Source organism: Oreochromis niloticus, linkage group LG19 (assembly GCF_001858045.2).
Source record: "Oreochromis niloticus isolate F11D_XX linkage group LG19, O_niloticus_UMD_NMBU, whole genome shotgun sequence".
Taxonomy (NCBI): domain Eukaryota; kingdom Metazoa; phylum Chordata; class Actinopteri; order Cichliformes; family Cichlidae; genus Oreochromis; species Oreochromis niloticus.
Window position 1 is genome coordinate 19,238,195 of NC_031983.2, and position 25,214 is coordinate 19,263,408.

At 42.0% G+C, this 25,214-nt stretch overlaps 1 protein-coding gene across 2 annotated transcripts; it reads left to right on the plus strand.

Annotated features, from left to right (window-relative positions):
- The first annotated feature begins 2,772 nt into the window (after window positions 1-2,772).
- On the plus strand, window positions 2,773-23,754 carry ttbk2a (tau tubulin kinase 2a). Of its 2 annotated transcripts, XM_025901066.1 has the most exons (16): window positions 2,773-3,122; window positions 7,885-8,046; window positions 10,962-11,109; window positions 12,221-12,294; window positions 13,496-13,636; window positions 14,025-14,129; window positions 14,589-14,654; window positions 14,791-14,883; window positions 14,965-15,090; window positions 15,238-15,395; window positions 15,576-15,783; window positions 15,883-16,106; window positions 16,224-16,776; window positions 17,622-17,960; window positions 18,747-19,714; window positions 19,873-23,754. In XM_025901066.1, exons 2-16 carry the CDS (start codon window positions 7,978-7,980, stop codon window positions 20,309-20,311), a joined length of 3,711 nt encoding a protein of 1,236 aa, XP_025756851.1. In that variant the 5' UTR covers window positions 2,773-3,122; window positions 7,885-7,977; the 3' UTR covers window positions 20,312-23,754. The 2 variants fall into 2 exon arrangements, with proteins under 2 accessions (XP_025756851.1, XP_005477346.2); XM_005477289.4 differs by lacking the exon at window positions 17,622-17,960.
- Window positions 23,755-25,214: the final 1,460 nt, after the last annotated feature.

Consider the following 25,214-nt stretch of genomic DNA (forward strand, 5'->3'; position numbering starts at 1 on the left):
GACTCAACCATGTCACTTCTTCTTTGTCAGGTCGTCTCCCTGTTTTTGTCTCTTACTCCTCCAGGCTAAATAGGTTTTGGTAACTGGGTTGCACATATGTTGTGAATGGTTTCCTTTTTTTAAAAAAAAAAATGCTGATAGTAAATGGTTTGACATTTCTAAATGAGATCTTTCAACAAAATCAAAACAGAAAAAATGAATTCATAACTTATTTTATATAATATATTATATTTCATATATTTGACATACAGTTTGGCTCAAGAAGTTGGGAGAAGAGAAAAATGCCATTTCTCAGAGGTTCTCAAAGGCCATTTTGTATTTTTAAATAATATTTTTCAAACCAACAATACGTTTACATTTTGCCTCAGGAATGGTGTATTTACACAGCAAATGCATACCTTAGTATTTATGAATTCATTATTTTCAAATTATGGCTGGGACAGAAAATGTCCTGCAATCGTATGTTGACCCAGATATCTGCAAATAGGAGGATACTTATGGCTGTGGCTGATGTTTATCTGATGTGCCACAGCACTTTTGTGCGGGCTAAATTCTCAAAAGTAGTGTGACAAAGAGCTTAAAGGCTTTAAAAAATACTGAGAATTCTTTGATCCCCTGACAGAAAAGAGAGAATAAATAACAAAAATAAAATGAATGAGAGCACACATTAAAAGAAAGTAAGTCAAAGTAATCATTGGAATAAACCCAGTAAAACTGCTGTTCAGTTACAGTGCATTGTATGATACCAATGACTAATCTCGAATGTAATTGAATCAAAGCGGTGCAAAACAGGAAATTATTAAGACTCCGTTTCCAAACAAATTAAATCTTCAGCTGTGCTGAATATACACTGTATAACAATTGTTCCACAGCAATGCACTGTATTGGTGCAAGAAAAATATGGTGCAGTGTGCACACAGCGTGCTAGATAGAATCAAACAGAAATAACTGCATTGCAATCTTGCAGTTTTTTCTGCAGATGGAGCTATATTACAGTAATCTTACATATCTTTTCACTGGATATTTTATCTTTATGCAGATAAAATGGGATAGTCTTTTTACAAACCACATTTTCTTAGGGTTGTATTTTTAGTATTTTCATTTTTAGTATGTTATTATTGTAATATGCAATATATATGTGTAAAAGTAAAGATTTAGAAACTGTGATGTAATCTAACTCTACTCCAGTACTTTACTGACATTAAATTTTCATTATTTATATGTCTTGTGCTGCATTGCATTTCTACTTGTATGCTGCTTTATAACAATTCAAAATGAAGTACTGCACTTTTTAACTGTACTATAACTGCAGGCTTTAGACATTTTAAGTCTATTCAGTGGATGTAATTGAACACCTTCAGTATACACTGAAAATGGGAAGGTGCTGAATGTGTACACCTGTTCAGACAAAATATTTATATACTAAGGTACCACACTTACAGTCATGTAAAAATAAAATAAAATACAAAATATAGCATTTCACAGGACTTTATGAAGTCTTGTGAAAACTAAGTACACCCCATGATTGAATATCTTGTATAAATCGTAGCAGCAATAACTTCTGTATGACTTCATCAGTCTCTCCCATTGATGCAGAGGAGTTTTGGCCCACTTTTTCTTTACAATGTTGCCTCTGTTCATTGAGGTTTGCAGGCCCTTGTATATGTTTAGCTCTTTTAAGATCCACTAAAGCATTTAAATCAAGTTGAAGACTGCCCTTTGACTGGGAAATTGCAACACTTTGATTCTTTTCCACCTATTCAGTTTTAGATTTGTGGGTGGCCTTAGGGTCTTGGTGCCCAGGTCCTGTGGCCGAAAACCAAGCCCATATCATAATGCTTTCACGGTCGTGCTTCATAGTTAGTATGAAGTGTTGCTTTGCTGTGTTTGGTTTTGTGCATTATGGCCACACATGTCCACTTTGGCCTCATCTTTCTAAACGACATTGTTCCAGAATTCGTGTGGTTTGTTTAAATGCAATTTTGCATACCCAACCTGTGCTGCTTAGAGAGAAGAGGCTAGAGAAGGTGGATTTTTTTGCAACTTCCCCTATATCGCACTGTGTAGCATTGTATTAACACACATCTGAATCCTGCAGACCAGCAAACTGCCAAAACCTCTGCTTTTATAGAGATGCTCACACTTGCTGATGATCATTTGATTAGCAACACCTTGCTATTACTTACCCTCTTAATTAGAAGCATTTTGTGTGTACTTTTCACAGGACTCTATGCAGTCCTGTTTAAACTTTCTATTTCACATGACTGTAAGCAGTTTTGAGGAAACTTTTTTACCCAACTCCATTACAATTGTTTTACTAGATCATCTTTCCTTTCTTTAGATTGAACTACAAGAAAATCACTTATTCACTACATGTAAATGTAACATTTTTTGACAATATCTTTGCTGTCGCACTTTTTTTCTGTTCCACTTAAATAAAAACCGTGTATCGTATGTTTTGTATTGTAAAATGCACTTTTCATCACTGAGTGTTGTTGTTTGTATTGCAATGGCATCTTTTGGTTAATGCCGCCCCCTAGTGTTATTGATAAAAAACGGCCTTTTGTGGCCGCGTTCCAAACCAAACCGATTGTATCCTTCATATTATCCTCTAACATCATTTTCTCATATCTCCTTTGTACGTCCATATATGATGACACTCCGCATACTCTTTGGGCTGGGAAAACAAACGCAGACGCGGTGACTGTGTACTGCGCGTGCGCGCAATGCTAAACCGCGGAGACGAGCTTTAAAGAGGGCCCCCTCGCGCGCGTGGCCGAGCTGTTGCGAGGGGCGATCGAATCGGGGCCGCGCGCGCAGGAAGGCTGCTGATCATCACAGAGTTGTCACGTCACGGATCCGCAGCGACAGATAAAGATGCTGAGGTGACAGGCAGAAGGAGAAAACGGACGATCACACTCAGACATATTTCCTTCCCTCCTCCATTCGCTCTTTTATTTTATTTCCAGTCACCGACAACACCACCACCACCTCCGCCTATGGACGCTTCGCTCGCTATGGGATTCCGCTCGTTGTCGTCCCCGCCGCCCCCAAACCAAAAGGATTTTTCGTAACCACACCCGGCTCGTCTTTGGATCAAGGGCTGGCAGCTCAGACCCGAGGTAAGGATCCAGATGATTCAGTGCCTCCTCTTTTTTTTCCCCACCACTCTTAACACCCCCATGTTTGTCGGCGGCAGCTGCGTACATGCGTTCGGTTTGTTAACCTGCATGTTGTCAGAGCTTACAGTCAGGCAGGATGGGCTTGCGTGGCCTGCGGATGGCCAATGTGCGTGGACGCGCCTGAGTAAATCTGCTGTGGCAACCAAATCGCTATGCAACAGCTCTCCACAGCAAAGCCGGGGTCAGTCAATGCAGGCAAGAGAGGGGGTTTCATTTTGCAGAGCGGCGTTACACCTTTGCTGGGACTCGGCTGTAGCTTGTTATCGACACATCCCGTTGAATACGATACAGAAGGCCTGATTGTATTTGCTTGGTCACTGTGGTATGCACTAATAATGATGAAAAAGATGCACTGGAGGCAACTGTAGCTCTTTACGTGAATGCATCTTTGATTCCCTATATAAACACACTTTCTGGTCCCATCCTTCCCTGCTTCCCAGTCTTCTCTTGATAGAACCCATAGTTCTGGAGAGAAGTCAGTCCAGACATTAATTTTCATCCAGCAGCAGTCTCTCCGTCCTACCACTGAACCAGGCCACTCTTGGATTAGGCAGAAGATATTCTCGTTGGATCCAGGCTTATACGCATGTATGCATAGCAAGCTTTCAGGGTCAGGCTTGATTTGTTGTTGCTTTTGTGAATATTCACCATCAAATCACATTCATATTCACTCTCAAGGAGGAGCTACTCTGCGGCAGAATCACTCATTGACATTTCATGATGCTTTTTCTAGCTGTAAACTTGCAGCTTCCAGCAGACCTAAAGGGCAGAGGCGATGACCAGCTGCAGTCAGCAAATGAAAATGGCACTGCACCATCGTCGCCATGGAGATGCTGGGGTCAGGAAGCTTGATGCATTATGAGGCAGGAGCTGGCTGTCATACTTGGCTTTTAATTTTGGGGTCCAAAGGCTGCTTCTGGTGGGCTTGTTGTTTTCTCTCTCGTCATTGGCCGTGTCTGGTATGGAGGAGGAGGAGCAGAACCGTGCCCCCTCTGTAAGGCGTTAGATTAGTCACAGTGTGAGGCAGCCTGGCTGGCTTGTGCAGATGTGTTGATTTGTGCAATATGTGTACAAGCTTATGTTTGAATGAATGCTGGTGTCTTTGTGAGTCAAAGATGGCCTCAGATGAAGCCACTATTTAAAACTTTCTTTCCCCACACCCTATTTGTATGAAATAACAACCTCCAACTTCTGACTAATTTTAAGCAAATTATCTGCTGTGATACCCAGGTGTGACCCTGTGGAAAAATGTCCTGAAGGAAAGCACTGGAACATGCTGTGACCTTGAAGTTCTCACTCAGAGCACTAGTTATTCAATCACAGAGAAAGTTGCTCATCCCTTGAGGATATGAGCATTTTTGTGGAGCACGTTTGATGGCATGCTCTGTGATTTTGCATAAGCAGCAATTAGCTCAACGTTGAGAATTCACAGTTGGCTCAAAGACTTACTGTGTTCATCTCTAATTTACCAAGAAAAATACTTGTATAGAAGTTTAGCCAGTGTGGATTAAAAATAGATTGATTTCATCTTTTTATTCACTTTCGATTCTCTTGAACCAAAGCAGGACAAAAGATTCAGGAGGTATGCTCAGGAGAGAAGAGGAGTTAGAGAGAGACTGGTGTAACAGTGAAGCTGGGGGGAGCGGAGGTAGTGAAGGTGGCTGATTTTAAATCTCAATCTTTCAAAGCAATGGAGAGTGAAGAAGAGAGTGCAAGGCAGTGTGGAGTGGGTGGAGAGTCAGAGGCGATTTGTGACAGTAGAGTGAAAATGAAAGGTTTACAAGATGGTAATGAGACCTGCTATAACATATGGTTTGGAGTTGGTGGCACTACCAAAAAGACAGGAAGCCAAGCTGGAGCTGTCAGAACTGAAAATGGTAAGATTTTAAATGGGAGTGACCAAAATGAACAAGATTAAATATGAGTACATCAGAGGGAGAGCTCAGGTTGAACAGTTTGTAGATAAAGTTAGAGAGGCAAGGCTGACATGTGCAGAGGAGGGATAGATTCTGGGCAAAGGATGTCGATGCAGGTGCCAGGGAGACGGAAAAGAGAAACATCACAGAGCAGCTTCATGGATGTAGTGACAGAGGACACGCAGAGGGTAGGTGTGACGGAAGAGGATGTTAGGGATTATGGGTGAGATGGAGGCAGAAGATTCACTGTGGCGAGCAGTCAAGGGAGCAGCTGAAAGAAGAAGAAGAAGAAGAGTGAATGACCCAATGCTTAAAAGAACTAATGGTGAATGAATGTCAGCACTCACTCTGCTGTGTTTAGTATAGTAATTGGAAAATTCTAGCATGTGAAATGATGACCGTGATCTCTGTTATTCCAAGCCTGCTGACAACAGAATGAGTGGCATAGCTGTAGAGCATACTCTAGTATAATTCGGGATTCTAAAATGTTTTAATATCATTAAATATGGTTTTCAGTCATTTTTACACAATAAAAGGTAAAGATTACGATTAGGATTAGGGTTAGCCTCAAGGCTTCTTCAGCAGTAAATTGTGCTACATCCTAGTTCATAGCAAAACAGTACAATGTAGAGATTAGTGGGCATTTTAAACTAAATCAGAGCATATATACTGAATATTTGCAGTGTTATGAATGACCGCACACAACTTTCCAACCCTGCATTGTCACAAGTCTGATCACTCAAAGCCGCTTCATTGTGCTGCACTGGCCAAAACACACAACCACTTTAATGTCATCTGATATTTGCTGTGCTGTTTTTACGACATTTAGTAAGTCATTGTTGATTTCGAATTATCGCACGTGTCTTGATTTCAGTGAAGTTTTTCCATTATGAAGATATTTGGTTTGTCGTGTATTTTGTTGAGCTCTACCCATGCTCTATGCATGCCATTTGTTACATGTTTGATATGTTTAACCGCTTATAAATAAAGCATAAATTAGCTTATTATCCTCGCTACACCAATGGACCAATTCATGTAAAACAAAAAAACTGAAAAGCTGTAGGAGATGTAGACACATTCATAGTAGGAAGCATATATAAATATACAGCTGGGATCATAATCAAGCCCCTTTTGTCCCGTGAAGGTAAACATTTTAAAATAGAATGTACTGTTAGTGTAATGTAAGTCCATTACAGTAATTGCGAGTCATTAAAAGGGATTTGTTTGGTCCAGTTGTGTCGTTGGATCTGTGTAGCTTCAACAAAGGCCACCTTACTCCTGAGCCTTAACCTTGGGTCACATTTCATGCTCATCACTTCACTGTTATCTGCTCTAACCACACTTCTCCCTCTTCCAAGCCTCACTAGCATGCTGCATGATGGGATTGATTGCCTCCTTGATGTCGGGATCATGCCCTGTAACCAAATAGTGTTTTGAAGGCTCGTTGCGTAACCGTAGATGCTCGGGCGCCGTGTACAGAATGATGAATCAAAGTCGGGCTTGCTGTGAGTGAGTGTTTGAAGGCGGACTAAAGGAAGTATCTAGCGAGTGCTCTCCGGAGGAATGTTTATCTGCGACACGGATGTTGTATAATGCAGGAACACGGACTCGGTTTTTCAAAAGGAAATTCCATTTGAAAGTTGATGTGTGCTAAAGGAGTTTGTGCCACATCATGTCAGCCTAATTAAATGATCAGCAACACTTTTTAACAGGTTGTATTTTATAGAGATTCTATAAATTATTATTAAGTTTATTAATAATTTTTCTATTAATGCATTAGAAGCCAATTTGGCTCCTCTGGAACGTGTTTATCCTCCAGCATGCTGCTTTTCAGACATCTAGTCCAAAAATGTTTTATTAACAAATGATTACCATGTATATATGTAGTAATACTGACACAACTAACTTTATTTAATATGAACTGTAAGTTAGAATTACTACAGAATGATTCAGTATTGTGATAAATGCGATAAAAAGAGTTCATCTACAGCTGGATTTGACATGAATGGTCCATCTTTTCTTTCTTTTATCTTCATCCAATTTCCCAGTTGATGCTGATTTTTCTTTCTTTGGTGTCAGGCGTAGGTATTATGTAAGCTGTAGCTTCAACCTACACATTTTTGGTTTGTCATTTGATTTTGTTTTTTTAATCATTCAATTTCTCGTGATATAAATGAACAGAATAGAAATAATGACTGCAGATATGCATATTTCTGTTGTCTGGAATTAAAAATAAACTTAAAACTGTCTTACAAAATAAAATGAATGAATATGTAACTTATAAGAATAGTTGGTGCTTTGTGAAAATTCAGTTATTTATAAAAATGGGAATTTTTGTGTGGTTTGGTTTTAATCAGTTCACTACTGAGTCGATTTAAATTAAGCAAATTAAACCGACTCATTACATCTGATAATACACTCATAAGGCCTGCCGCTTGGCTTTCATACACAGAAGAGGGAAAATGATACTAAGATGATGAAACCTCTTTGTAATGTAATAGTTTTGCCTGTGAGTTTGTTGGGTGAGCTTGTCTAGAAGGACAGCTGCTGGCAGCAGGTGTGGCAGCTGCTGCAATGGTCACGTATCAGAAAGCTCCAGCTATTGAGGCAGCAGTTGGTCTCTCAACTGAGCGGCATGCATGCTTTCTGTAGTGATTTTAATGCTGTAAAACCTGCTGGATGTTAGCCTGAGATGCTCAAGTGCAGCTTGGTCAAATGTAACCAGATTACAGCTGATTTCCTTCTTCCGCTTCTGACTGCTTTGTTTCTCTCTTGGACTTCCGTAGGGTTCTCCATCAGATCCCAAATGCTCGGCCCAGTGTGAGGCTGCTGGTCGTGGGGGAAGCAGTGAGGGCAGCGTCCCTAGATTTGCCGACGGGATGAGTGGGGGAGCAGAGCAAACTGACATCTTGAGCGTGCTCTCCCTGGTCAAGGAACGATGGAAAGTGGTAAGTGCCGTGTTTTCCAGCTACAATAGGCTTCGTGTTTGTGCAGCCCCATCACTGCCTGTCCCGAGGTCACCCTCTGTTCCACAAACAGGATTTCTTTGTTCCTCAAACAATGCTTGCTCTGCCTATGAGCGCCACCGCTCTCTTTTTAAGTGTCTCACCTGTGTATTCGACAGTTTGGGGTCATGTCTCTCTGTCCAGGTTCTGCTGCTGCAGTACGGGTGATCCAAAAATAGCCTGTATAGCTATTTGTGGCAGTTCATTGTGCTATAGGCAGCAGCAGCAGTGCTCCCCAAAGGCCCATGTCTCTCACTGCTGTGCCAGCCTGGGCTCCGTGTGAGGCTGTTATTCCTAACTGGCTCCACTTCCTGTCATCTAAGGAGTTACATAAGAATGCTGCAGCTAATCCCACAACTTTAGCTCCAAGTGCGACAGAAAACTCTGTGCGAGCATGGAGGACAGTGAAGGGCACATCGGAGCTTAGGGGAAATTAAAGCTGTAGTAGTTGAGATACAAGATGAGCTTGAATACTATTGGTAGTTGAGAAGCAGCTAAAAGAATGAAATAAGGACGATGCTATGCAGAAGTATAGGTGAACTATAAACTGAGTCATATAAATTCCTGCTGGTTAACCAGGAAGAAAATTTCACATTTGCCAGCAGTTTTAATCAGAATCATTTTTTTAAAGTTAAATAAAAAAACAACAACAACCTCTCATTATGTGTTTTCACTCATTCACTGTTTGCTTTAGTAGAAGCCAGTTTCTAGAATTTTTCCCATTAGGGGCCACATCCCAGTGATTAGTTAAGGCAAGGCAAGGCAAGGCAAGTTTATTTATATAGCACAATTCAACAACAAGGTGATTCAAAGTGCTTTACAGAGACATTAAAAACAAAAACAAATAAAAAGCATGATTTAAATTTGATTAAAACAAGCAAACAAACAAACAAACAAACAAAACAGTATATAAAATCAAATATCAAAACAGTAGATAAAATCAGTAGTTAAAAAGTAGGTTTTGAAATTTAAACTTAAGTGTGGATTTGGTGCTTTATTCAAATGCGGCTGAGAATAGGTGAGTCTTCAACCTGGATTTAAATAAACTGAGTGTTTCAGCTGATCTGAGGCTTTCTGGGAGTTTGTTCCAGATATAAGGAGCATAAAAGCTGAATGCAGCTTCTCCGTGTCTGGTTCTGACTCTGGGGACTGATAACAGACCGGATCCAGATGACCTGAGGGATCTGGAAGGTTCATACTGGGTCAGGAGGTCACTGATGTATTTTGGTCCTAAACCATTCAGAGCTTTATAGACCAGCATCAGAACTTTAAAGTCTATCCTCTGACGGACAGGCAGCCAGTGTAAAGACCTCAGAGCTGGACTGATGTGGTCCACTTTTTTGGTCTTAGTGAGGACTCTAGCAGCAGAGTTCTGAATGAGCTGTAGTTGTCTGACTGATTTTTTAGGTAGACCTGTAAAGATGCTGTTACAGTAATCAAGCCTACTAAAGATGAATGCATGGACTAGTTTTTCCAGGTCCTGTTGAGACATCAGATCTTTTATCCTTGAAATATTCTTGAGGTGATAGTAAGCTGATTTTGTTATTGTCTTAATGTGTTTTTCTAAGTTTAGGTCTGCATCCATCACTACACCCAAATTTCTCGCCTGGTTTGTGGTTTTTAGGTGTATAGATTGAAGTTCTCTGGTGACCTGTAATCGTTTTTCTTTGGCACCAAAGACTATTACTTCAGTTTTGTTTTTGTTTAGCTGGAGAAAATTGTGGCACAACCAGTCATTAATTTCCTCAATGCATTTACCAAGAGCCTGTACAGGGCCTCGGTCTCCTGGTGACATTGTGATATATATTTGTGTGTCATCTGCGTAGCTATGATAGTTTATTTTGTTGTTCTTTATAATCTGTGCCAGTGGGCGCATGTAAATGTTAAACAGAAGGGGTCCCAAGATGGAACCTTGGGGAACTCCACATGTGATACTTGTCTGCTCAGATGTGAAGTTACCTATAGATACAAAATATTTCCTGTTTTCTAAGTATGTTTTGAACCAGTTTAGTACAGTTCCTGAAAGACCTGCCCAGTTCTCCAGTCGTTTGAGTAATATATTGTGGTCAACTGTATCAAATGCTGCACTGAGATCCAGTAAAACTAAGACTGTTAAGGCCAAGTTAAGGCCAAGTTGATTTCTATAGCACATTTAAAACCACCTCAGTTTACCAAATGGCTGTACAGATTGTAAATACAGACTTAAATACACAATGAAATATACATCTAAATACCAAAAATGTTAAAACACGAACACTGTAAAAAAAAAAGGGTTAAAAAAAGGACTATTCAGTTCAATTAAACTTTATTTATATAGTGCCAAATCACAACAACAGTTGCCTCAAGGTATTCAGGACTACACTGCTGGCTCACAGAACATGTGACCCATATTTAAACGCGGGATTCAGAGGGACGTTACAAAGGGTTTATTTGTGACGTTTTATGAAGATTAATGGATGGAGGATGGCTGGATGGACTGGCGAATGACTTTTTTCTATACATTCAAATAAGAACAAAAATCTGCAACTAAGGATCAAACCAAATCGCAGTTATATCATGCCACAGAAAGGATAATAAATACTATTAAATCGCAAGGAGGTTGGTTTTAAAGGGGAATCGCCCCCTGCTCGCCATCAGAAAAAGCATAAGTTTGAGGCCTTTTACAAACCCAAAGGCTACATCTGTCTTTTGCATACGGTCTGTGGGCTCATGTGCCATTGTAGTATTCTTGTAGTTGACAAAACACCTAATTGTCATAAACTCTGTGGAGCCTTAAATGATCTTCACCTCTTACTTTTACTCTGTAGAAGTAGAAGTAGTATTTTTATATGCCATATGTGCCATCATCTTTACTCCAGGTGAAGAAGATTGGGGGTGGTGGGTTCGGGGAGATCTACGAGGCGACGGACCTGATGACGCGGGTCAGCGTGGCACTGAAGGTGGAGTCGGCCCAGCAGCCCAAACAGGTGCTGAAGATGGAGGTCGCGGTGCTCAAGAAGCTCCAGGGTGAGTGCAAATGGATTCACTGATATCACTTATTGGTACTGGCCCATTATCTCACACGTGCTGAGTATTTATTGTTATCATCCAGCAAATGTTTAAGAGAAGAAAAAGCATTCAGAATGTCTATCCTTAGAATGTTTCCTTCCAAAAATCTCCTCCTAGGAGAAAATGCTGGTATCGCTTGTTAGCATCAGTAGCAGGATAGAATAAACTCTCCCTCTGAGAATAGATATAGATCTGAAAACAGTTTGACCCAGGGTTCAGCACAATTTGCCTCAGTCCATGCTGTGGAAAAAACATCTGTGGTGGTTCTACTTTTTAACAGAAACAATACAGCAAGTATACGGTTGTCTGTGCTTGGACACTCCCAGGGTTAACATAAAGTTAGATCCTTTAGGGGGACTGTGTTACTTCCATTTCTCTTTCTTTTATAAAAGAAAAAAGGTCCTTCCTTCTCCCCTTTACCCACAATGCTTTTTTACCTCCCCCCTCCCAAGAAGAAAATCAATGTGCTGGGATCATGTTTGCTGTCTAATGGCTTTGGCCTGGAGCATCGTGGTCCTGTTGCTTCCTGAGGGAATCAGCATATAATTTGAGATGGGCTCAACTCCAGCCCCCCAACCATTGCTGACCCGCCCAGCTGTAGAGAGTAAATATCAACCAGCAGATATATAAAGCATAATGGAGTCATATATAACCCACTTTCGACTTTGATGTATTTTTACCCTTAAATAACAATTTTGTAATAACAAATGATCTGAATAGTAGCATTTTAGCATGAAGGTCTTGTCACTAACTATGCATGTAGACGCTGCTAGCTGAAGGGCTTTGGGGTGTGGCTGCAGCCAACCTGCTGGTGCAGCAATGTCCTTCCCATGCATAAACACACACACAAACCCTCAAGGCATCCATGCACACATGTCTAGACCTGGCGTCATGTGCTATATCCCATAAATCAGCAGGGAAATAATACAGTGAAGCTGCTGATGAGAGGACAGGGACATTGGATATGATAGGGTGACTAAGTATGATTCATACAACCACCCCTCAAATAATACAGCACGTGTAAGGTGAGAGGAAGAATCCTGAAACTCTCTTGTCCTTCTTCTCTTAGGTAAAGACCACGTGTGTCGCTTTGTGGGATGCGGCCGTAACGACCGATTTAACTACGTGGTGATGGAGCTTCAGGTTAGTCCCAAAGGAAAAGACTCGTCTCTAAAAAGACTCTAAAAGAAGCTTCTTTTAGAGGCAAATAAATCATTCACCAAGCAAGTGTCAAACATTTGCTAATTTCAGTTTGTACATTATGCAAAGAGTAAGAATAACAACAGAAACAAAGGAAAAACTAAATTAATTAGAAATAAAACTTATAATTGAGCTATTAAACATCCTCATAGCACTTATTCTGCTTTGATCACTAGCTTCTTTCTGCTTAGCGTATTTCCAGTCATGCTGTAACAGTGTCTTGTGGTCATAGCCACCATTCAGTCAATATGTGCTATGTTTGACCATTTTGATTATTTACCCTGACCTTGATTGGACTTTGGGCTGTTGACTTGGAGAAATCATGGTGAGCTCTTACTCAAAGTTACTGTTATATAGAAGATGGTTACATGAAACCGAAGCAAATAAATATTTCAGAAATTTCTAAAAACACTGCTGCATGTAAATAATTCAGCAGCTAACCTACAGTATATGCAAAAAACCCAAATATGTCCAAAAGAACAGTAACTATCTCCACTTTAAATGCATGTAGCAGTTTGCAGAATATCAGGCAGAAGCAAACTCAAGCTGCAAGCTATTGATAGAGTGCATCACATGCTGCGAATTGCAGGTATAAGATTAGTTTTCCATCGACCACATGAGGCTGTGTTACCCAAGACATGATCAGAAATTATAAATGCATCCTACTTGAATTGGAGAGTAGTTGGCCTTGGGGTGTTTTGAACGTGTGATCTGGTTGTAATTTGTTCAACCGTTCCCACAGGAATGTCAAATTTTACTGCACCGCACTGGTTCCCGACCACACCATGTGTTTAAACTGTTGTGTGCAGCTCAGTTCGTGTTGTACCTCACTTTTGGCTTGTTTCCTGCCCACTGAACACATCTGTCTATTGCCCAGGCCAAACATTTCAAACAGCACAGCCTTTGATGTGTATGTATGTTTAAATACTTTGTTCTTTTGTTTCATCATTTTTCAAACATTGTTCACTTTTTTTAGAGCATGATGGATGGATGGATGGATGGATGGATGGATGGATGGATGGATGGATGGATGGATGATTTGATTGATTGATTGATTTGTTGTTCATTAAAAGTGTGGTGCAATGGGGAGATTTATCAGACAACTCTGCCTCTATACTAATAAATCGCTTGCGTGGCCCTTTAGGGTCGAAACCTGGCCGACTTGAGGAGAAGTATGCCTCGAGGAACATTCAGCATCAGCACCACGCTCCGTCTGGGGCGCCAGATCCTGGAAGCCATAGAGAGCATTCACTCTGTTGGCTTCCTGCATCGTGACATCAAACCGGTGAGTTGGGTGCAGGACATTCTTTAAATGCACATATGTCCCTACAGTATATTCAAGGCAGATAAGTAATATAAATATAGTCATATTTTTATTTCTATTGTCAGCATTCGACTCTGCCACTGACATCGTTTTTTTATAATTGGCTGCTAACATTGCTGCTGATTCAATAGTTTGCTTTTTGCTTACAGTAAGTCGGCTCAGCATCAGTGTTGGCTAGATTCCTAAAACTAACAGAATGTAAATATTGTTTGTCTTCTGAGCTGCTGTCTTAAATTATATTGCCTTACTGGAAGACATTTCTTATCTATATATGGATATACTGTAAATAGAAATGACATTTTATTGCACATAGATTTCACTTTTTTTCAACCTCCTGTTTCTGCTGCAGTCCAATTTTGCCATGGGTCGCTTCCCCAGCACCTGTCGTACCTGCTACATGCTGGACTTTGGTTTAGCTCGCCAGTTCACCAACTCTTGCCAGGAGGTCCGACCTGTAAGTGCATTCTCTGTTATGGCTTATATACTGAATCCGAAGGAGTAGTATGTAGGATTTAGTGGCATCTAGCTTTGAAACTGAGGAGTGGAACCATATGAAAGTCCTATTTTAGCTCTATTTTAACTTGCACATTTAAGAACAGGGACATTTCCACTGATAAAGGATCTGCTCTGCTTACTGAGTTTTTGTGTAGCTTATTGTTTTGGTCTGTTGTAAATCCACAATAGAGACAAAGTTAACAAGTAGCTTTTGAATATAATGCATGTTTTGCAGCTATAAAGACAGATACTTTTGTAGTTTCGTGTAGAGTATTGAAATTCAAACCAATTCTTATCTTGTTCTCCAAATCTCTGTTTGTAACAGGAAGCAAATTAAAAGTTTGTCTAAAAATCTTGTGTGAAACTTAGATATCATCAGTATCACGATTTAATGACTATGCCTGTCTTTCTTTGTCAGCCCCGTCCAGTGGCAGGGTTTAGGGGAACAGTGCGATATGCATCTGTCAATGCGCACAAGAATAAGGTCAGTATCTGTAAGGGAGTGTTAGAGGTTTTGTTTGGTCTGTGATGCTGTCCTGCATATGTCTTCCTCTTCTTTTCTTCTTTGATAGTCAGACATTATCCAATCCTGTTAACTCAGAGTTGTTTTCATTCTGCAGGAGATGGGACGTCACGATGACCTGTGGTCTCTCTTCTACATGTTGGTGGAGTTCTTGGTCGGTCAGTTGCCGTGGAGGAAGATCAAGGATAAAGTAAGGGCATTCGAAAAAATTAGCTCTGTCCTGGTGGCTCCAAATGATGACATATAATTGATGTGCATTTGTGTATTTTAGGAACATGTGGGGAAGCTGAAGGAGACTTACGATCATCGACTGATGCTCAGACATCTACCGGCAGAGTTTGGTGTGTTCTTGGATCACATCTCCAGCCTTGACTACTTTACCAAACCTGACTACCAGGTATGATTTACATTCAATAAAGAGTGAAGGTTTTCCTGTATCGTAACTCGGTATTTCAAAGTAAATTTGCTCAGGTTTTGGTGTGCATGTATATTTTCTGCTTCTATCATGATGAATTGATGATTATATATTTTTGTGTTGTTGCAGCTGTTGATGTCAGTGTTTGACAACAGTATGAAAACCTACAATGTCGTGGAAAATGACCCCTATGACTGGGAGCGGACCACTACTGATGGCACGCTGACAATTAGTGCCAGTACCACGACACCTCAACATCACACTCGCCTCACTCCAGCACACATGGGGTATGTTTGAAATGAATACATGTAGAAGTACACAAGCATGTTTTATGGTGTCTATTTTCGGTAACTTCATGTATGGCTGAAATTTCTATGGGGTCCATTTTTTTATATATATATATATATATATATATGTGTGTGTATCGTCAGAGACATTGAAAGTGTGTGCACCTTTTCTTGTTGCAGCATGGCAAATGCGTCCCTGATCCCTGGCGATCTGCTGAGAGAAAATACAGATGAGGTTCTGCAGGATGAGCAGCTCAGCGACGTGGAGAACAACCCTGCTCCAGAGCGTCTGCCGGGCTCTCCCCTCCACCCGCACCGGAACCAGGAGACTGATGTCTGGGAGGAGCTGGATCGCAACCGTAACCGCATCAGGACAGCTGTCTGGAAGGTAAAAGCCACAGGGAATTCAAAGAAAATATAAGAAATGAACTTCGCCTGCTTCTTTGGCTTTTAAGTTACTTTTTTGTTTTAACACTGTCTCCCACAGACGGCAGCGGAGGAGGAACACTGCAACAACCAGGGCAACCAAGGGCACCAGAGCCCCTATGCTGGGCCAAGCCTGGGTTCCCCTGTCAAACTGCACTCTGAGGTGGTGGCTTCAGACCGTGATGGCCCTCTGCTCAGGAAGCTCCGCAACATCCACAGCTTTGAGCTGGAGAGGAGGCTTGGCCTGGAGTCCAAGCCCAGCCCAGAGCGCTTCGTGGATGCCTGGTAAGTCTACTAAGCAACCAATACTTGTATTGCACGGTAATACTTACTTTCTTATCTAAATTCACCTTTAGGTCGATCAAAAGGTTGATTGTTTGCATTTGTCTTGTATATGTTCAGTTCAGCAAAGCAGCAGCTAGGCACTCAACAACAGGAGAAGGAATCTGACAGAGCTGCTATCATCCCAGTAACTCAGGCTCAAGCTGTAATTGCCGGGGAGCGTCCTGATAGGGTTTGGCACTATGATGAAGAGTTCCTATCCGGTGGTGGTTCTCCTAAGCCAGCTTCCCCTGGATCGTTAGAGCAGGGAGAGGGGGCAGCCAGCAGTGGGGGCTTTGTGGCCCTCAATTTGAGCTCTGGGAGGCAGGACTTTGACTCAAGGGAGTGGGTAATGGTGGAACGACCCAGTGGGTCCCCAGGAGTCAAGGCTACCACCAGCCCTTCGGAGGAGGAGGAGGAGCCAGAGGTGCTACAACCAGATGAACAGGATCCTGGATGGGAAAAGGGCAGCCAGAGCCCTAGATCGGGGAAAGCCAAACAAGAAAGCACGGTCTCTTCCAAAGGAAGTGTAAAAATGGACAAGTTGGAGCTTAGTGTGGGCCCTGCAGGGCCTTTGCCCCCAATCACTCCAACTAGCCCGGCTGAAGCTCTGGCTGAGGGAGTCCTCACACAGGTAAGCACTTTCATTTGAATACCATATCATAACATTGCATACATAATCCTGACTATAGTCAGCATTTTACAAGGTTAAAAAGCTGCACAGAGTCAGAGTTCTAGGTATAGAACGTAAATGCTAATATCATTCAACAGAGTGTCACCAGCTGCATCTTGCTGTGGTTTGAAGCTAAATGTTACTGCTTTATGTCTGCTCGCTTCTTCACTTGTGTGTATTTGTTAGAAAAAGATAGTTGTGACACAACTCAGAGCTTTTTATCAGATCACAGCATGGGAGAAAGAGGTCTTATGGCTTTGATTCACTTTAATTTGCACTCAATCTAATTATTTATTTGCAGACATTTGGGTTAAGTGGTTGCTTTTTTCATTTCTTGCTTCTCAAATCAAACTTTTTCTTTCCAAAATATGTTTTGATTTGCTTACCTTAAATTACTTTCTTGCTACTTACCTATTCATAACATCCCAGTAATCTATATCTTCCAGTTCCATATTGCCTCTCTGTCTCTGAGCTTAACTTTGACTGATTTTAACATGTAAGAGAACAGACCTGCTGTCTATCCCCTGACTGTCTCTGCAGTCAGAACTTCTATATGCAGATTGCAAACATGAACTGCCATAACAAAAACTCCCTGACTGGTCTCCATCTTTCTTCACCAGTGTATGCAAAAATTTGAAAACTTCTTTAATTGCTCCTTTCATCACTTAAAGCTCTGCATCCTGCTCCCCGCTAGCGCAGCCTGCTTGTCCCACCTCACAGTACTTCCACTATACTTCCTCAGTCCCTCACAAATCTCACAACCCCTCCTCTCTCCACCTCCCACTTCTTTCCCTCCCATCTCTTAGCTCCCTACCTCTCCTCCATCTCTGCCCGAGGAGGTTGCGGTCCGGACATCCAGCCCCATCCCTCTGCGCTCTCCCAGTCCTCACACCCTCCTGACCACCTTGTCGGACCCACTGCACCAACGTCAGCTGCCGGCCATGAGGCGCAGCCAGTCCGCCGACCAGCAGCCGCAAGAACGCCCCTCCTCTTCCTCCTCCTACCACGCCTCCCTACCTCTGCCACCAAACCCCACCCCCAGCACCTGCTCACCCAGTCGCAGGAAATTGCCAGCCATCCCCGCGGGTGCTGCCAACACCAAGTTTCCCTCAGTCATTCGCATCACCCGTGCCCAGCTTCAGCAGGTGATGAGCCCATCGCAGTCCTGTAAAAAGAGACCTCCATTCAGCTCCCTCTACATCAGTAGCATTACACCCGCTGTCAACATATTTGTTCTTTTTTTTTCATTTAAGTTACTGGTTTTGGCTTCTTTTGTTCATTCGGCTTGCTTATTGTGTTGCTGTCAGGCAGCTCTCTCCAGAAACCATGAGGGCCATTGTGCAGGCCAGACAGAGCATGGGTCAGATGTGTCCTTGTGTCTGGACATGTGTTCTTGTGATCTGAATAGGGTTTGTGTGTTTGTCTGATTGTGGCATGTGTGTTTGGAATGTCGAGTCATGACTACAGGTTGCATGGTCTCTTTTGTTTCAGATCGTCTTTGTCCTCTCTATCTTTCTCTTTCTCTCTCTCTCCCTGTATTTGTTCCTCACCCTCTCTTCGCTGAAGCCCCCTGCGAAGTTGCGTGAACGTTTCCTGTCCTACTTGCTGGTTTAGTACTCACAGCTTGACTGACACTGCCATAGCACTTGTGTGTTTCGGTCTGATAATGGTAGCTATGGTATTGCATGCTGTTGCCAAACTAATCACCATTTATTACCACATATTGTAAAATTGTTCAGTGTTCACACATCTGCAACAGGCTCTTGCTGCAGATCTACAGCACAACTCGCCATGTTGTAGTCTATCAGCAACAGACCTTTGACAATTTAGAATATTACTGCCATTTTTTTAGTGTTTTCTTTTTCTTAAATAATACCTGTGTTTTTTTTCTCTTCCCTCCCATGTCTCCACCTCTTCCCTCCCCACTCCAGTTGACGGCTCAGCGTCCCTCTGGGCTTTCCTCCCAGTCAGGCTCAGACAGTGCTCCACAGTGTCTCCTGCTGGAGAGGCGTGGCGAAGCTGAAGCTGAAGCTCAGCAGGTTCAGGAGCGTACAGTGGATATCAGCTCCCCGCAGGACCATGTGCCCTCCCATCCAGGGTCACCAGTAGACCCCCTGGCTGAGATGCTGGTCAATGGAGACAGCCACACCAAAGCTCAAAGCCCTGCGGCAAGCCGCATGTCTTCCCCACGCTGCCCTCGTTCACCGTGCTCGCCTCCTCCACGCACTGCATCTTCCCCTCGTTCTCCTCGCAGCCCTGTGTTTGCCAATGGCCGTCTTTCCCCTCCTGTTAACAACCAAAGGGATCTAAGTAATGGAAATTTCCTCAAGCTAAAAGACAATGAGAATGACTCTATCCCCACTCCCTGTGTCACAGAGCCTCAGTTGAAGGGGGAAGACCCTAGAGAAGTGAACCTGACCCCAGAACAGATCACTAGCCCAGCCTCCTCCACCCCGCTGGCTGCCCCCCGTAAAGACCCAAGCCGCAGGCAAAGTCGAATCCCTGTGTTGGAGCCCTCAGCCCTCCTGGAGCTCCCTCCACCAGGATCCGCCAAGGAGAAGCTCTTACAAAAGAAAGCCAGCCACCAAGGCCAGGTCCCCTCACCCACTGCCTCGCCATCCCTTTCTGATAGGCGTGGCCCAATGGTAGCCTCCCTCACTAGAGATCCACTGTCCTCCACCTCTGACCGCTCTCAGGAAGAGGACTCTCTTATGGGCTCCCGTTCTGACCGCCAGGGAGACGACGCTCCGTCTCTCTCCTCCTCCTCTAGCCCACTGTCCCGCAAAAGCAGGATCCCTCGTCCCGTTCAGGCAGCTTCTTCTGCTGAGCAACTGGCTGCTCAATTCATGCCGCGTCCACCTCCTGGAAAACCACCGTGTCGCCCCACAGTGGAGGGCAGGTAAGTTGTTGCCTTGCATCTTTTACTTTCATTAAGATACTATGAAGATATTATCTCTTTTATTTATTTAATTTAATAATTTATGCCAAGAAGCTTAATTTATCTCCATTTGAGCTTTACTGTAAAATATCACTCGCTGTTTTTCATGCTTCACTCAGGCTTAGACGTTACCGCATCCGAGCTGGCAGCACCAGTGACTCAGAACTGCTGACGTGTATTGCTCAGCTAATGCATGGCTCCCGTGGCTCCCCCCTTCACCACCGCTCCTCTGCCCAGCACGGGGGCTCCAGGATGGGCGTCTGCAGCCTGACGAGCTCTCCGCACCACCACCGCAGCTCGAGCGCCTCCCCCCGCAGCTCCTCCTCCCTGCAGCGCTCGGTCAGCTCCTCGCCCTCTCGCCACGAGCACCGTGGCGGCGGGGGAGGGGCTGCTTCGGCCGCAGCCGCTCACCCCCTAGCTTCTCCGGCTCGCCGCCTCCCCGCCGCTTCTACCCCCACCACCAGGATACATGCTGTAGCCGGCAGGCGCGCACGAGCCCGTTCCACCTGTCTAGAGGAAAAGGCTGCAGCAAAGAGAGCAAGTGCTCCAGCAAGCTGAGTAGATAGATCCCGACCAGGTTGAGTTGCCATAGCAGAGAAGTTGTAATAGGATAGACATCAGTCAGTGAGTCTTCCTGTATAATCAGTAAAATAGTCTGAACTTTACTCCTCTCACAGTTTCTCAGTGTTCTCTTCGCTCCTTCTGTTTGTGCATAGGCTTTGTCATTCAGTATGTGTCCAGCTTTCAAATACCACCCCAGTGATTGTAGTTTTGCACTAAGGCTGCCGGACTCGTGGAAAACATATTTTAAAAGAGACTTTTATAAATCTTTGTGGCACAAGCCGGGATATCCAGAAATTTTAGTCCACCCCCAAAAATGCTGCCTTTCCCAAAACTCTGAGGACATTAAATACTTGTTCACAAGCTGAATGACGATGCATGACTAGCAGACTGAACTTGAATTGGTGGAGTACGTCCTTTATGATAATTTACCAAACAGGCAATGTTGTGTCAGGGTCTTCTTTTCATTTTTACAATCAATGCTGTAGTTTAAACTGTTCATGCAGCGATTTAAGACATAAATAAGAAGTTAGTTGGACCAGTGGGCACATATATAAAAGTCTGTCCTGCACCGCAATATATTAGAACTTATTTATCCCCAGCATTAATGCATTCGAATCATACTGATGGAATTTGCAACTCTAATTATTGGCCGGGGGGCCTAACTCAGATCAGGCAGGGTATAACATTTTCTTTCTGCTAAATGTGAATGCATAAAAGGCAGAATTTGTGTACAGTTTTATTTATTGAGATATTTATTTTGATGCTTAGCAATGCTTACGACTCCTATCCTCTCGCGTGTGATCGTTAAAGTGTGGTTTTTGTGCATTCGTTTTTAAAATGAGGGGATCGCTCAAAGTGACCCTTTATACAATCAGTCATGTAAAGCATGTGAGGACACACACCTTTTTGTGCCTACTGTGTTGCTGAGAGGGAATCTGAAATGTCACACTGGAGTGAAGGAATTAGAGGTTAGACTTGTGAAGTTTTAGTAGCAGTAGTAAGTTTAAACGACTCAAGGTGCACTGACGTTCGTCTTAGCGCGTGCCTTGGCACTTCGGGCAGCTTGAAGATTCACTTTGGTGTGTTTGTAATTAGGGGAGGAAAAAAAACAACAACAAAAAACCAAGAGCCAAAAAACAGACTTGTGCCAGCGGTTATAAGACAACCCTTTTCATTCATTTATGTAGAAAAGGTAGCAACACAAATGTTTGTTAATCAAACAGAATTTGAGCAGCAGTTTACTTAAGGACAAAGTAGCTATTATTTGTAACAAGAAATATTAGCTGTCCTGTGTACGTACCAGGCCAGTGTTTGAGATAAAACTCTGAACAAATGTGAATTTCAGACCTCAAAAAAATTTTTTTGTCAAATGTTATTGAAAACGGAGGGCATATGTACATATTTCTCACACCAAAACGATGCTCCATGCCTCCATGTGCGAGAATGTTTTATTTCCGTTCCTGTTTCTCCTGCACCGGAGAATGTCTTTTATATAACGGCATACAGCATACGGCTTGTGCACAAGGTAAAGAAGCCAGAGTGTTGTTTGTGTTCAGTTTTTAGTTAGGATTCCTCACTGAAGCTCTCCTCCATAACCTATTCCCACTCCTCTGCTTGTAAGATACTGTAAAATAACTTCAGCTTCCTTCCAGTGCTTCTCTTTGCATGCTCAACAGAGAAAAAAAATCCAAATCGACTACTGAGTAAAAAAGCTGCGTAACACTCATCATCACATTTACCACATTGGCCATTTCCTGTTAGGCGAATCTCTAAATCTTCTTTGCCTCATATTAAAGATTTGTTTTCTTACCTGATGTTAGTTTTCTGCACCGACCTGGGATGATTCCATCATTGCATATAATTGTAGTGACATGCAAAAATAAAAGGAGAATAGACTTTCCTGCATTTTACAGCCTTGCGTTGTACTCACGAGCTGAAAGCCTGATGGTAGTCCCAGTCATAAACCACATTGCCAAATATTTTGATATACTTTGCAGTTTGAGTTGAGATGAGAGCGTCTTGTTTTTGTCGATATTAAACAATTTCGTCTGGCTCATGTAGATTTCGCAGGTACCTACGCTAGCCTCACAGAGCAGCTATGATGACTCATCCTGAAGGCAGACATCGTTCAGTCAGTCAGCCGCCTTAACGTCTCTTCTCTGCCCCTCTGTGCATAGCGAGGGATGACTGAGCCTTGTCTGTGTTGGAGATCATTCCAGTATTAGGCCAAGCCAAGCCTTTCTTTCTCTCTCTTATCTCTCGGTCTATAAATGGCATGTGCTACCATGCAAACCCTCGCCACTGAAATCAGTGCTGACAGACTTCTGTGTCAGAGCCGGAGCGCTCCACTGTGAGAATGTGTGGACCATTTACTGATTGACTGGTTGAAATTGGAGAATTTCAGGGTGCCGTATTCAAGGTGTGTTTGCAGTGTGATAGCTGTATGCTTTCAAATGGCTGTGCAATTTATGCGTCGCCAGCGAGCAGTCTTTGAATTCCCCCTCTTTCAAGTCCCAATTTCAAGGCTTTGAAGTTCAGAACGCTGTTGTGCAGACTTTTAATATATACCTGTAAAATATTGAAAGTAATATTTAAATAATATCATTATCGTACAAATATGACATATATGCTAACGGGCTTCAATGAAAGGGAAGAACAGACACTAAACAGTGTGCTGCTGATTTTAAAAGATAATCAGATTTCTTATCATGGGTTTTATTATTATTATCTCACAAGTGGTGTGTAGTCGTAGGATTAGTGTTACCTTCCAGATGAGATTTTTCTTTGTCACTTTTAAAAGTGGCTCGCTATTAGAAAGTGTCATATTTATAGTAGCTTGTTGGGGTTTTTTGTGGTTACACAAATCCACAGACCAACAGAATAAAGCCAGCTGTTTTGTTTTATTTTGAAAAGTGAGATGGAAACTAATAAAAGCTTTGGTGTGCTCTTGTACACTTCTCATGTCATGATATTGAATTACTTATAAATACATGACAGAAATTATTTATTGTGACTTTTGCTAATTTGCCCATCTGTCATTTTCACTTGAGTTGTTGGGATTTTTTCAATGGTTGATATTTTTGTGTTGTAATGTATGTCGTTGTTTTGAAATGTAACTGTACAGTCTCAAGGAAAGAATGTAACAAGCGGGAGTTTTGCATTGTATATACCTGTAATTATTTATGTTAATTCTATTATTTGTATCATATCAATGCCTTGTACAGTGTTTTGTTTCTTTTTGTTTTCAAATTATTTTGTATTTTATTTTTATAAACTGGTTACAAATAAAATACTCATTCCGCATGCAGAAAGAATTTTGTGACAGATTCCTGTTTATAATCCTGAAATGTTGGACACTGAGCAAGCATACGCATATTAAAATTGCTAATTTATAAAGTGCTTCTTTTTAATTGAAATAAAACCACTGGGCATTCAAACTGTTGTTTTTTTGAAAGAGACAAAAAAAAGCATCCAACAAAACATAAAAAGTAACTGAGTTAATAACATTGTGCTTTTAAGGTTACATTGAGAATTAAAAACAAGTAAAAAGGATTTATTCATTGTTTCTTTTTTATGTAAATGTGGAATTAGTCCCAAAATTAAATAAAATATATCACAATTTTTGAAGATTGCATTCAAAAGTCAGCAATGCTTTGTGTATCTTAATACAATATGCTTTAGACTCAATCATGGGTCTCAAATTTTAGAAGGTCTGGTTAAATAAATAAACATATAGAGATAGACACCCCTTATTTCTCTTTTTCTAGGAACATAGAAAATACACTACCAGTCAAAGGTTTGGACACATATTCTCAATGTTTTTTCTTTATTCTCATGACTGTTTAGATTGTAGATTCTCACTGAAGGCATCAAAACTATGAATGAACACACAAGCAATTATGTAGTAAACAAAAAAGTGTGAAATAACTCAAAACATTTTTTATATGTTTCTTCATGATTCTACAAAACAGCCACCCTTTGCTTTGATTACTGCTTTGCACACTCTTGGCGTTCTCTTGATGATGAGGTAGTCACTTGAAATGGTTTTCCAACAGTCTTGAAGGAGTTCCCAGAGATGCTGAGCACTTGTTGGCCCTCTTGACTTCACTCTGCAGTCCATCTCATCCCAAACCATCTCGCCTGGGTTTAAGTCAGGCCAGGCCATCTGGTGCAGCACTCCATCACTCTCCTTCTTGGTCAAATAGCCCTTACACAGCCTGGAGGTGTGTTTGGAGTCATTGTCCTGTTGAAAAATAAATGATGGTCCAACTAAACGCAAACCGGATGGGATGGGATGGCAGATGAATTTATCCTCAGCAGCAGAGGTGACTGCTGCGGTCCTCATGTGAGCCAGTTTCATCGTAGCACTTGATGGTTTTTGCGACTGCAATTGGGGATACATTCGAAGTTTTACTGATTTTCTGAACTGACTGACCTTCAACAGTTGTCAAATAGGGCTGCCAGCTGTGTACCAACCTGACTTCTGCACAACACAACTGATGGTCCCAACCCCATTAAGAAGGCAAGAAATTCCACAAATAAACCCTGACAAGGCACACCTGTGAAGTGAAAACCATTTCAGGTGACTACATCATGAAGCTCATTGAGAGAAGGTGGTCAACAAAGCAAGTGGTGGCTACTTTGAGGAATCTAAAATATAAAACATATTTGGAGTTTTTTTCCCATATATCTTACTTCATATATATGATGTCTTCAGTGTGTATATACAATGTAGAAAGTAGTAAAAATAAAGAAAAACCATTACCTGAGAAGGTGTGTCCAAAATTTTGACTGGTAGTGTAGGTGCAGTGATTCATTGCAGCTTGCAAACATATGTAGAAATACAGTATGTGAGGCAAAAATACACTTCATGTGAGCACCATTATTTTCAACACAC